At 38.6% G+C, this 14,413-nt stretch overlaps 1 protein-coding gene across 4 annotated transcripts in view; it reads left to right on the forward strand.

Annotated features, from left to right (window-relative positions):
- DYM (dymeclin) overlaps positions 1–14,413 on the forward strand; it is a 335,376-nt gene that overhangs the window by 143,011 nt on the left and 177,952 nt on the right. For all 4 annotated transcript variants that reach the window (XM_032310930.1, XM_032310934.1, XM_032310932.1 and 1 more), the window contains 2 exons: positions 4,446–4,559; positions 5,846–5,940. In XM_032310930.1, coding sequence (XP_032166821.1) covers positions 4,446–4,559; positions 5,846–5,940 — 209 coding nt within the window. The remainder of the gene's footprint in view (positions 1–4,445; positions 4,560–5,845; positions 5,941–14,413) is intronic.

Below are 14,413 nucleotides of genomic sequence, written 5' to 3' on the forward strand. Positions count from 1 at the left end.
GAGATTCACTTTTGAAGTCATAAAGTACTGAAAAATGAGTGGCTTAAAACGGGTGTTTTACAGATTATTTTTCTTTTTAAAATTTATATGTTTCCTGACTGACTTAATAATTAATGTTCAGAGTATGAAAATATGGAGAGTAAGGGGTCCCTGGTATCTGAGTATCCTGTAGTGAGATTTTGGGTAGTAAGGATAAGAATCTACCTTGTAACATTTTTTTACTAGGGGAAAAACTGGAAATAACCCCAATTTCCATTAATAGAAGATTGGACCCAAGAACATGTGGCCTGTTGGTATAGTACTATTCAGTACTTGGTGGGATGCAGTAAGGGTGATATTCAGACATTTAACTAGTATGGAACCAGAGTCAGCCAGTAAGAAGGATATCAACCATGGTCCCATCATTGCGGAACCCCCAGGTGGTCCTGGGAGAGTGGCTTGGGGCAACAGCTGTTTATTAATGACCATAGTTGTATTCATTTTAAGAAATGATTAGTACTACCAGAATTTGGCATATGTGGTAAATATTAATTTCCTTATATGCATCAACATGGGGGGGTTACGAGAACATATTGAGTGAAAAAAAAAAGATGCAAACAAATACCTATGTGTACTAGTTTCCTAGCGCTACCATAACTAATTATTGCAAACTGGGTAGCTAAAAACAACAGAAATTGATTGTCAGAGTTCTGGCAATTAGAAGTTCAAAAGCAGGGTGTCAGCAGGACGATGGTATCTCTGAAAGACCTAGGAGACAGGTCTTGCCTCATCTTGGTCTCTGGTGGCCAGTCTTTGTTGTCCTTGGCTTGCAGCTACTGTGCTTCTGTGTGTCTGTTGTGTTGTGTCCTCCTCTCACGTGGGTGCCTATTTCTGTGTGTCTCCTCCTCTTCTTCTAGAGACACCAGTCATACTGGATTTAGGGTTCATCCCAACCCAGTAGGACCTCATCTCGGTTATGTATTTATGAAGACCCCATTTTCAAGTAAGATCACATTCACAGGTTTTGGATGACATGAATTTGGGGCGCATTATTCAACCTAAGACACCATGGTATTGTTTTTATAAACTAGCAAATACACAAAGGAATCTCCTAGGCTTTGGAGGGAGTGTGTGTACATAGAAAGCATTTGAAGGGGACTGGAAAGGTACATACTAAGTTCAAGGTAGTGGTTGATTTGCGGTTGATAGTGTATCCTTACTTTGGGGGAATAAAATGGGATTTATATCTTAAAAAAAGTGAAATGTTAACAGTTAATGTCAGTTGTGGGAATATGGAAGTTAATTATTCTTTGCCTTTCTAAACATACTTGATATTCTAAAGAGTTGATATTACACAGTATGTTACTCTACTCTAGCATATAAACATTTGGAAGAGATATTCAATAAAATCAAATCTATCTGAGGGGAAAGCTCAGGAAAAGACCCACAACAAGCAATTCTCATATCCTTTTTAAGAAAGAAGACATTTTCAGATCCTTGAGAGGTTTCCTTTTGCATATTATTTGAGTTAGTTGACCATGAAATTGTATAATCAAGATGCCAGTCTATGACTATTAAACTGTATGTCTGAATATTGGATACAAGAAATGGGGAATTACTTTTGTAAGTTAAGTAGTTTAAATAGGTTCTAAATAGGTCAATGGCTACAGCTAAGTTACCAAAAAGAATTTTCTGTATGTTACCCATGATGCATTGATGTCCCATGGGAAGCTTTGTGAGCTTTATAACTAGTTCTTTATAATTTTTCTTAAACACAACCAGAATTTCTAAACAATAATGTATTTTTCACAGGAAGAAAAAGTTTTATGTAAAGACTAAATTGGATTTCTCATTTTTATAGTGACATTATAAGTTTACTATGTGGATACCATTTAAATATTTGTTGAATGTCAAATGAATAAGACTACTTTTATTCAAAACATTTCTTCCATCCAGGTTTATAATTGACACACACAAGCAGATGTTAAGAACTAATGACCTCTGTTCCAAATAAGGATGGGTTATGACAATTTATTTCTAAATAAAGGAGCTGAGAGAGGAGAAACTGAACTATATTCAAATGTGTGGCCTTTAAAAAGACAGAGACTTTTCTCACTAGTAAAGTTGCCTAATGAGTATCCTGTTTTAGTATTTATTTGGAGACTTAAGAGCATTGGTTCTAAAATTTTTTGGTCTTTACACTTAAAAATAATTGAGGACACCAAATAGTTTTTTTCTGTGGGTTTTAGTTCTGTACATTTACCATACTAGAAATTAAAACTGAGATATTTGAAAAATATTTAATCAGGTCATTTGGAAATAATAGTTATTATAATAAACCCCGATACATGTTAGATACATCAACAATATATTTTTATGAAAAATAACTGTTTTTGCCAAACAAAAATTTAGCAAGAAGAATGGCATTTACCTTTTTACAAATCTCTTAAACAAATTGCGTTAACGGAAGACTTACAGTTTCTCATGTCTGCTTCTGTACTAAAATTGTTACATTATCAGCCATGTTATGTACCACCTGAAAAATTCAACTGTATGCTCATGAGAGAATGAGAGTGGAAAGTAATATTTTGGTATTATCATGAAAATTGTTTTGGCCTTGAGAATTGTCCACATGTGTCTGTGGGACCTGTACAGGGTCCCAGGACCACGTTTTGAGAACTGGTGCCTTAGAGAGTAAGTCAGAGGGACTGAGCACTTCACTGTTCTTTGTAAAGGTTCAATGGCAAAACTCATTGTTTTGAATTTTTCAACTGTTAATTTGTTTTACACATTAGATTATCTCTTCCACTTACATCCTTAGTCATGAATACACAGGGATGCATACACATTTACATTTTTTACCTCACAAACAATACTCAGCTACCATTTAGTGGTTGTTTGCCGTGTGCCAGCCTCTGAGTGGAGACTGCAGAATAGGTCAGGGTTGGTTATTTGTAAAGGCGGGTGCTAGGTGATTTGGGACTCTTGCCACATAGTTGAACTGAGTGAAAATCTTTTGTGAAGGCACTCGTGTGCACTTGCATGAAGTTGAACACAGTATCTCTACTTTTTTTTATTCTTCTGGTCTGTTTCTATACCCCCTTTCTCATTCCTCCTGTTATTTGGACATTATGGGGGGCAGATTTACCAGAGAAATGTCAATTTTAACGATTTTTTTAGAAGAACTGAGGTACAACCATATTACTTAGATTTAATTTTATTTCTCTGACTTCATGGATTATGATTGTGGTTGGTTGTGGCTTTTGGGTTTTGTTTGGTAGTCCTTATTTTCCTCTTGAATTTCTTGATCTGTCATTTTTTGGTTGTTGTCACAGTGGGAAGGATGGACAACTAAATACTTACATGTGTGGTGATTTGTTTTTTCCCCCAGAAGTGGTGCATGAACAGTTCATGTTGACTCTTTGCATACTTTCAAGTCTTTATTTGTTTGTATACTTGTGTGGTAGTTCCTCTAGGTATAGAATTCTAGAATCATAATCCATTCCTCGGAAATGTATGGGCATTGTTCTCTTGTTATGCAGATGTATAGTGTTTAGGACAAGAAATCTAGTGTTAGTTTGCTTGTCTCTTTTGGTGATAACCTTCTTCTGTCTGGGAGCCAGTAAGATTTTATTATATACTATAAATTCAGAAGTTTTACCAAACTATTTTTACTTTTTCTCATTATTTCTCCTCATAATGTTGGAAGTTTTTCCTCTCCTCAGCAAAACTTTATCCTATTACTAATTTTTCTGTCTTCCTTCTAGTCTGTACTTTCTGGAACTTTTACTAAGTAGACATTAGGTCTCTGCTTTTCTCTCATACTTTATCTTTTTGCCTATTTATTGCTGTTGTCTGAGAGAACTTTTGAATTAGTCTTTCAAATCACAAATCTGCAATGTCCAGTTTTTGTCTCTCTCTGATGTCCATCCTTCATTCCACTGTGGAACTGCACCAGCTTAAGCTAGAAAACAGTTCTTGCTTATGGTGCCTGGAGGTGAGCACCAGAGCTACCAGTTCTCAGCAGCCAGAGCAGAACATGGCATGGATCTTCTGGATCTTGGCTTATTTGTGTTCTTGGCTTTTCCTGAACACAAGTATGAAGGTTTTCTGTGGTTGTTGAGAGAACTCTACTTTTCAAGAGACTCCTCAGTTTTCCTATTTCCACTTTTTCCAGTTTTTCGGTCTTGCCTTTGTGCTGCCCATCTTTCAAATATATTTCCTTTTTGTGTATTAATGATATCCTCCTGTTTTCCAGATCTCTTTTCTATTTAAGAAGGAAGAAGGAAAGAGAAGTGAACCTCAGCACTGTTTTGCTATCTTGAACTGAAAGTCTCACAATTCACTTTTATATTGTTTAACTCACCTTCAGAGCAAAGCCATGGCTTATCTGAGATTTTAGACATGGATAATCCTTTATTCCCTGAAGCAGTCATATTTACTTAAACTTTTCTTCCCCATTACAGATATTAAAAAATATTAGTTGGTATTCAGAACGGGTTTTAACTGAAATTTCACTGGGGAGTCTTCTGATACTGGTTGTAATAAGAACCATTCAGTACAACATGACGAGGACAAGAGTAAGTATTCCATAGCAATTATTTTTATCTTTATATGTATAGTACAGTTGGGCCTGTAGTTTAAAGCAATCTCAATATGTAGAATACTAACATTTTCAAGAAATATGGTAAAAAAATATAACAGATGTACGTATAGTCACTGAAATACATGATTCTAAAGTAATGTGTATAGTGTCTGTTTCTTTTTTATTAATTAAAAATAATTCATGTTTTATAATGTAATATATACTTTAACATAAAATAATACTAAAATATTAATAAATATTAATGACACATTATAAGAAGATCATCATTTTTTGCTTTGATGTTTCCTTCTACCTTATATAGTGTCTGTTTCTTAATATTTAATAGGTTGTGTGGATTAGAGGTATTTTACATAAAATGGGCAGTGGGGCATGTTTAGATAAAAGATGTCTATCTTTGCTAGACCACTAAAACTGATTTGCTCTTTAAAAGCAGCAACAACAAAGTGTATGAAGATACAAGCACAAGAAATATGAATTTAAATGGAAAAGAAAAGTAGAATGAATACTTTAAAGAGTGAAAGGAAAATTTTAGCTGGATTGTATTTGCAGCATCTGGGAGCAAATTTCAGTTCTGCTCGATAGAGAAGCAATTTGTAGCTCAGAGAAACGGTCAAGTTTACTATAATGAGGCTAATGTGGATACATGTTCACAGTCTTTTATCTGAAACTCTAGAAGTCAGACATGTTTAAAAATGGAGAATGTTTTGACTCCAGAAAGATGATTGTGGGGGTTCCTGGGCGGCTCAGTCATTAAGTGTCTGCCTTTGGCTTTGGTCATGATCCCAGAGTCCTGGGATTGAGCCCCGCGTCGGGCTCCCTGCTTGGCGGGAGGCCTGCTACACCCTCGCCCACTCTCCCTGCTGTGTTCCCTCTCTTGCTGTGTCTCTGTCAAATAAATAAAACCTTTAAAACAAAAAAAGATTATTATGGTGTATATGCTATAGTCTGTGTAACTGTGAGTTCTGCAGCAGCTCTCTGTAGTTAAGCATTAATGTTTCTGCAGTGAAATAGTTCTGATATGCACCAGGACAGGGATAAAGGCGACGACAAAGAGCATCATAATCTTTTGCACCAGATGTAGCTTCCAGATGTGTAGTGAATAAAACGGAGTTTTTAGGATTTTATAATGAGAGGAAAGGGATTGTGGGCCTGAACGCTCTAAAAATCAGTGACAATCGAGTTTACGTTTGCTTCCAGTTAATCTTGCTTCAGATGTAGAGAAGACTCGATGTCTGTTTTCACCCTTCTGTTTCCTTACAGGACAAGTACCTTCACACCAACTGTCTGGCCGCTTTAGCGAACATGTCGGCACAGTTCCGTTCTCTCCATCAGTATGCTGCCCAGAGGATCATTAGGTAAATAGGAGCTTGAAGAGAAATACCGCACTTCACCTTTTGGCTGACTCAGTGGAATGCGTACTGTGTTGCTCCCTTTTTAATGTTATGCACAAGGAGTATCAAATTTTCCTGCTTAATATTTATCACCTTCTTGTTTAGTTGAACATACCTCGTTCTGCTTTATTTTCTAACCCACTTTCGTGATCAAAGTTAATTGGATTTACTTCTCCATCTCTTCATAAAATCTAATTTTAGGCTTTGTGTGTTAGCATTTTACAGAGGAGCGGGTATATTTCTTAGGAATGCAAACTAAATCTTCGCATATTTGCAGAGCATCACATTACACAGGGTAGCTGAGTTTATTTTAGAGAATTCTCTTAATAGCAGCTTACTGTTGGATCACTTTCCTATTACTGTTGTAACAAATTACTACAAATTAGTGTCTTAAAACAACCCAAATTTATTATGCAGTCTGTAGATTAAAAGTTCAACACAGGCTGCAGTCCAGATGCTATAGGGCTGGACTCCTTTCTGGAGGTTGTAGAGGAGAACCTTTTCCTTGCCTTTTCCTGCTGCTAGAAGCTGCAGTCTCCCTTGCCTCCTGGCCCCTTCCTCCACTATCAGAGCCATCAGCAGTAAGTTGTTGAGTCCTCCTCACATCTTGTCACTCTGATCTCCTCATCTGGTTCCCTCTTCTACTTTGAGGATCCTTGTGATTGCCTTGGCTCTCTCCAGGTAACTCAGGCTCATCTACCCATCTCATGGTTCGTGGCTGAATCACAACCACAGAATCCCTTTTGTCACATAAGGCAACTCATCCACAGGTTTGGGTGGTTGGGAGGTGGATATTTCGGGGGTACTCATTGTTCTGCCTCTCACAACATCACCAGAAGCTCCTTCTGGTCCCTTCTCCACCCTTGGCCAAAGATATGCTCTTTAAGGTAGGAAACCTAATTAACAAATGATGAATAAATATAATTTGTAGGGTTTCTTTGTTTTTGTTTTTGTTTTTTCAAACACGTGTGGATACTTTTTGGTCTTTAAGGTAGATTGTTGTAATGGCTCTCAAATAGAACATTTGTTTCATAAGTCAGTGAAGTCAGATTGTTTCTCTGGGTCTTGCTTTTGGCGCAGTGCGTTTCAGATGACGAGGTCTTGTGTTGTAGTCATTGGCGGTGATCACAAGTCCACATCACTTTTAAACTCTGATCTCACCTGGCATCCATTGGTTAGAGATGCTCATTGACCTGGCCTCTTCTTTAGCAGTTGCTCCACATTAACTTATGTTCTTGATCTCTATATTTATCCTCAGAATTTAGCAGAGGATATTTCCAGTGACTCACTGTTTAATTTAGGTTGGTCTTAATATTATATTGGATTACTTTTTGGGTTTGTACTTTTGTGTTTGTCTATTGACTAACTTCGTACTAACACTAACGTGATGACTTAAAGCACAAATAGCATCTCCTCATGCCTCAGATTCTTCCAGGTCTTCTGAAGAGTCTTTAGTTTCTAAATATTAATTTTTGTTACTATGCTGTAGTTCAGAGATTTAACGGGAGAGATTCAGTGATACTGTGCTGTTTTGCAGTCTCCTTTTTTGTGTGTATGTGGAGCTTCATAATGGTTTGAGGAAGGTTTCAGTACAGGATTCATTTTCCTCAGTGGATACACCAACATTTGGCCTGTTCAGTAAGAAATTGGCAAATTAACTGGTTTACAATTTATGTTCTGATAATGTGTCAAGCAAGATTAAATAAAAATTTTCTAGGTATTAAGTGTTGAGAAGCGAATAAAATATTGTGCCCAATTTTCTGTCTGTGATGAGTAAAGCAGAAAACCAGTTGTACTTGGAGAAATAAGAAACAGAATTTGGATTTGTGACCTAGGAATATTTAGATCAAGTTTATCATCAATAAGGAATACTGCTTTACTTGATGTTAATGGGGTTTTATTTAACATTGTATTAGTGAGGAACTGTGTTACACCTTGCAAGGTGTATCCAAATTAGTTTTAAAAAATTCCTGCCCCCAGGTAGCTTCTACTTCAGTAGCCGAGATAAGACAAGTATATACACGTGTACAGCAGAATGCAGTAAGTGTTAGAATGAGAGAAAAACTCCTCAGATGAGGGTGAGTAGTTGGCTCAGAGAATGGTGAGATCACATCTCCCTGAGAAATCTGGCAAAGTGAGTAGAGAGAGATGACTCTCGAGATTGGCCTGATGGGGAAAAGCAGCAACAATGACAACACAGAACAGGAGGGAGTGTGATAAAGGACATTCTGTTGAGAAAATAACCAGTTCCATTCAGCTGGCATGTTGTGGACCTGTGTAGGGATTAGAAGAGAAAAGCCTGGAAGAACCAGCTGGGTTTTTGCCTTGTGGAAGGTGCTTAACTATTAGATACACAGTTTAGGATAATGGAAGGAATGGAGAGAAAAGAAGGTCCGATCTTCAGTAACAAAAAAGAAAACTGTGAATGAATGAGTTGTAAATAAATGGATTTTGAAAGAAATAATTGAATGTAAGTTTCTGGCGTCATCAGTTACAGCAGCTGATGTCCGTATGGTGTGTTGGTCCCATGGAGGACTAGAAGTTCTGACAAATTTCCAAGTGCTGCCAGTGCTCCTGGCTCAAGGGGTCACACGTGAGTAGCCCGTGTAGATGGACATCTTCATCCAGGAGGGGAGAGAGAGCCCTGTTAGAAATGCCAGTGTCAGCCCAGCTTTAGACCTGCTGAATCAGAGCCTTCATTGTAGCAAGATCCCCAGATGATTTCTATACACGGTAAAGGTTGGAAAACACTCTGAGTTTGGACCTGGAAATCAAGATTTATCCCTATGGGAAATACTTGCTTTGAATTGGAAATGGGGGCCAACTTTTTTTTTTCATCTTGAGGAAACTCATTTTCTACTAAATGTTTGTATTTAGGGTATAGGATTGTAAAGTATGATGAGGAATGCCTAACGAGAGCTGTTTAGATACACAGACTCATTATAGCAGTACAGCTCAAGATTCACCAGATGCTCCAGTAACTCCTTCAAGTGAGAAGTAATCAGTTTCATATACACATTTTCTAAATCCTGCTTTAGGAAGAGACCACACAGTTCTGTATTTGTCAGTTGCAAAACCTAGAAGAGCCAATATTTCCTGTGATCTTCAACAAAATGCAAAATAGAGTAACATGTTACATTGCTGTGAAGTAGGGTGTGAATAAAACTTCTCAAAGCTGCTTTAGCTGGACATGAATGTAAGGAATGATTTCATATGGTTTCTGTGCTATTGTTTCATAGTCACTGACAGTGTATCTTCTACAAACTCTTGGTATTTTAGAAAAATCTCAAGCATGTATGATTTGAGTTTTGTTCAACTCTAAAGTCTTTTGACTGTTCTGTAAGTATGAGTATTTGATATCATTATTTGGGGTTATACTTAATTAAAAACATTTATAAAGAGTAGATTATATGCAAGGGTTTATCAGGTATTACAAAGACGTCATTACTTACTTCCTGCCCTTAAGACTTTGTCTCCTGACCCTGCCATCTCCCTGACTGGCTCCTTCCTCTGACTTCGCCTTCGCCTTTGACTTAAAGCACAACTTTTCTTCAGTATTTCATGCTACGTTGGTTTTTTTCTTCTCTCTTTGCTCATTTTCGCTAGGAGTTCACATGCATGCCTCTGACTTCACCTACCAGGCCTTGTGTACAGAAAACCATCCAAATCTACATTCACAGTACTTTTTCCTGAGGCAGGCATCACAGTTTGGTGGCTAAGAGCACAGACTCTGAGCTGGGGATCCCGGCTCCAAAACTTACCAGCTGTGGAACCTTGGAGAAGTTACTTAACTTCTTAGTGCAGCAGCTTCCCTGTGGTAAGACGGGGTGACAGTAGTTGTTCTCTCAGTGGATGTGGTGGGGGGTAAGTGAAGTTGATATTTGTAGAGGCCCCGGCACGTACCTTGTAGTCTATGTAAGTGTCGACTGAGTGAACACGCACTCTACTAACCTCACTACCCGGATATCCCACACTTACCTCAAACTGTCATTAAGTTGAAAACAACTCATTTTCAAACCTGCTCTTCCTTTTAAATTCCCCGTCCTAGGTAATAGTGTGATAGCCCTCATCCCAGCCACCTAAATAACCACACTAGAACCCTACGAGTAATTCTTCATTTCTCCTTTTCCTTTAAATGCTCTATCCGCTTGTGTCCTGGAGAAGTTCCGTCTCACTGTGCCGTCGAAACTCGCATTCACCTGTGCCCCGTGTCCTTCTCCACCACGCCTGCCTTGGTCCACATGTCCGCCATCCTCAGCCGTGCTGTGTCACTAGCCTGCCGGGTCCTTTGCCTCCTTACCTGTCCTGCCACGGTCGGCCTGCGCTGCCGCTTCCATTTGAAAAGCGCATCTGACAAAATGACTCTCTGTGCTTAAAATCAGTCCATGGCTTCCCTTTGCCAGAGGTTACAGTTCAACCTCTTTAGAGCAGTAGCTCTCAGCCGTGGGGAGGTTTGTCCCTAGGGGACATTTGGCAATGGCTGAAATAAGGTTTTGTTTTATTCATTGTTTTGTGGGGTTTTTTGGTTGGTTTGATAGGGGTTTTTTGGGGGGTTGCTGCAACTGGGGAGGAGATGGCTACTGACATCTAGTGGGTAGAGGCTAGGAATATCCTATAATACACAGGACACCAAAGAATGTAGTAGTGCCGAGGCTGAGGAAGCCTGCCTTATAGTAAATCACTGGGGTCCTGCCTTTCGCGCTCAGTCTTCCGTTACTCCTTGTAGCGTATTGGCAGGTTTCTGCGGCTCTGACCTCACCCAGTCATGGCAGTTCCCTGTCCTTTCACAGCCACGCTTCTGTGTCAGAAGAAAATGTAGTCTGGACCTGGAAAAAAAGTTGAGGCAGTTCCTGGTATCACCTCTTCCTTCTGTAGAGCGTTTTCTGCCAGCTTCCTGCCCCTGTACGTTTTATCTTAAAACCTGTAATGGCCAGCCTCCTACCATGACACACCGTCCCCAGCCTACCCACACACCTCCATAGCTCCTGTTTCCCTATTCAGATTGCAAAGAGGAAGGACCCAACCAGCCCTATTTATCGCTTCATAGAAGTCCTGGGTCACAGTCGGGTTCTGGGCAAAGAGCAGGGACAAGGGTCCAGGAAAGGAGAAAGTTACCTGTTGGAAAATGCGGCTCCTTCCCGAGGTGGGTGTTGGAGAGAGAGAACTTGAACGTCTTGACCTGACCAGTGTAGGTACTTGTGGCACACAGTCCTAGCCTGAAGTTGCGAATCTTGTTGCCTAAGCAGAGTAGCAGTTACTGGAAAGAAAAGATTTGTGCTATACTTCTTTGCATTTCTTTACGGAGATAACTCTCAAATGAGCACACTGTAGACTTTTAATAAGTACTTAATGACTGATTCTTAAAGGGTGGGCTGGTGTCTGAGAGTTTAGGCTTAGTTCTGGCAGCCATCACTCTTGAGACTTTATTTAAGTCAATTGTCTTGGGCTGCATTTTGTACCTACCTCCTGCTGCTTGGAGCTAGGGAAGTTGATGACTGTACAGAACCTCGAAAATGTTTTGGTCTTTCAAACCTCTTGACAATAAAATAATATAAAGCATAGGTTAGATTTTTAATTATGACTTTTAATAGTACAGAGGGAGTTTTTGTGGGGGGGAGTAAATTCTAATCATGTAATTTGAGAATTTAAAAATGCTTCAATCCATGATTTATGCTTTTACTTTTTCTTACCATTTACAGCCACCAGTAGTGAACATAAACTCTTGCAAATTCTTCTTCTGTCTGTCTAACCAACCCCAAGCTGTCAGTTTATGTAAGCGTCCTTGTTCTGCTCTGCATATGTAACAGTAGACATTGTAGTCACCCAGGGTTCTGAAGACTGCAAAAACCAGGCTGACTATTTAACTCTGAGTGGTTAGCTCTAGTGTTTTGGACAAATAAAGATCTTTCAGGACGGCTCATGGAATCAAAGGAAAATAGTTTGCTTTTAATAATACTTCCTGGTATTACCTTACCACGTCAGGCTTCCTCGCTGCTTTCCCCACTGCATTATGTTTTCATGGATTGATTATTTTTTTCTGCACCAAACAATACATTGAACTGAAAACATACAAGAGAATATTAAGAAGCAAATGGTCTGTTTGTTGTTGGGATGAATTTATATTACACAACATAAAATACTCAAATATATAATATAGTAACCTATCTGGTTATTTCTCTTGGTTCTGATATTTCAGGAGGACTGTCTTTTAAAGTAAGGTCCGTTTAATGGTAAGTTCCTACCTGTCACCATTAGTATCTCGCCACTTGTTTCTTTTTGTTATCTTTAAGACTAGTAGAAGACTGAAGGCTTAAATAGTTTAGGGTGTTGGTGCAACACAACTGGTGAATGTTCCAGATTAAAAGCCTGTGTTCCTTGCATGGCACTGGCAGAGTGAGACCCACGAAGCATTGTCTCTGAGAGTAATTCACCTGCCGTGAGATCGTGTATCCAAGCTGCTGGGGGTTTTCTTAAACGGATGGTTCTCTGCCATAAGGAGACCAAGCCCTTGTTGATCATTCCCTTTGCCACTTTCACCCCTCATTTCAACTCTCTTCCGATAATATAGCTAAATATATAGAGTTATAGTTGCAAAGACTGTGGAAAATCAATCTTTCTTTCTTTCTTTCTTTCTTTCCTTCCTTCCTTCTTAAACCTGCTAGTTGAGGAAGGTATGGATGTGTTGAGGTCCTGCAGATATTATCCTGGGAGGTGAATGTGGAAAAGAGGACAAGAACTGTGTATCTTTCCACCCCGACTCTAATATTTTTCTTCCACCTAATCCTTGACATTAGAGTTTATTTTTAATTCATTTAAGTACTTACTAAGTTTTGCTGTGTGCCTACCACTGCCGAAGTTCTCCTTGAGATATTTTACATTTTAATTTCAGCCTAGTGCCCTTTATTGTATCTAGAAATTGTTAGTTTATACTCATATTGGTTTTATTTTTCAAATCTTTAATTCAGTTTGTATGCTTATCATTATCTGATATCATTGTAGTCAGGAAATTATTTCTTTAGGGGAGGAATTTTATGATATTAAGGGTTATAAGAAATAGTTCAGTTCTGTTCTGAAATCCTGGTGAGTTCTGTTTTCCATCTCTAAAATAGCATATGTGCACTTCATGTGAGTGCTGCGAGAGTTATCAGAGGCTTGCAAAGTCTTTAATAGCTCTCTTTTTTCTATTACAGTATTATGACATTTTTGAAATAATTTTAACCTAAAAATAAATCTGGATAACATCTCTACAAAAAAATTTCTTGCACTCTGTTAATATTCCTGGATTCTGAATCCTTGCCCAAAGAATCATCACCTCGCCTGTATTTCCCAAATATTTCACTAAATGCAAACTTCACTGAATATAGAGAGTTCTCAAGAATATGCTTTACATTGGTAGGAGATCTGAGCAATAGTTTTGCAGTGGAAGTACTTCTATTAAACTTACATTATTTATTTTAAAAGACAAAATTAAGTGGTTTTTGCCTAATGCCCAGGCAATAAAGAACTTTCACCTTCTCCATGGCTTTGGACTTTGCCGATCCTTATTTGATGTTGGCATAACAGTAGCCAAGAAAGGAAGGAAAAATGTTTTGCCTTGAAAATCTGTCTTCCTGCACTTCCTGCAATTAGTGCTACTTTGAAGGTAACTAAACTAAAATCTGACATAGTTTGCTTTTTAGTTCAACCTTTTCTTAAGAAGTTACATTGAGAGCACGTAGCTCCCAGTTGAAAATCCGTGTTTCCAATAGAAAATTTCTAACTATCAGAGATGGCTAATATTTACAATAAGAGTGTCTCAGTAGACTTGATGGGACATGTGATAACTTCATAATTGGTTTAATTTCAATTGGTTTAGACTGCTGGCCCATTCAAAATACCAACTTTTAAAGTAGCATGGCCTACATTGATCTGAATTTCTCTTGGAAGTACAGACTTCTATAAACAGAATTGTCACATGGGATATTAAACATTGAAATAACTTGCATAGAGCTTTATAGAATGTTGTAGTCCTATTGTAGAGGTAATAGAGAGAGTTCGTACTTTGTCCTTTAGCCATGAATTATTACGCCCCTATTCCTATCTTCTATAAAGGATCTGAGATTTTTACCCAATTTATAAGCTAACAGATTAGGTCCCACAGCCTCATGGGTCCTGGTAGAGACTCAGTATTCTTGGGTCAGAGACAAAGGACAGCCGATTAACCACAGCAGTGGGAGGAGCCAGAGTATCATTTTCTTGTGTGGTTCCCCATGCTCACAGAGCAGTGTGACAAAGGTCAGGTGACATCTGTACATGCAATGGGTTGCGTTACAGAAGAGGGGCCCTGAGCTTCAGAAACTCCGATCTTTTATTATAGGCTCCACGTAAACCTGCCCAGCCTTTGCATGGAGACATCTTTAATGTATTTAAACAAACCGCCCTCTACTCTAGAGGGAGA

This window comes from Mustela erminea, chromosome 13, assembly GCF_009829155.1.
Source record: "Mustela erminea isolate mMusErm1 chromosome 13, mMusErm1.Pri, whole genome shotgun sequence".
Classification (NCBI taxonomy): domain Eukaryota; kingdom Metazoa; phylum Chordata; class Mammalia; order Carnivora; family Mustelidae; genus Mustela; species Mustela erminea.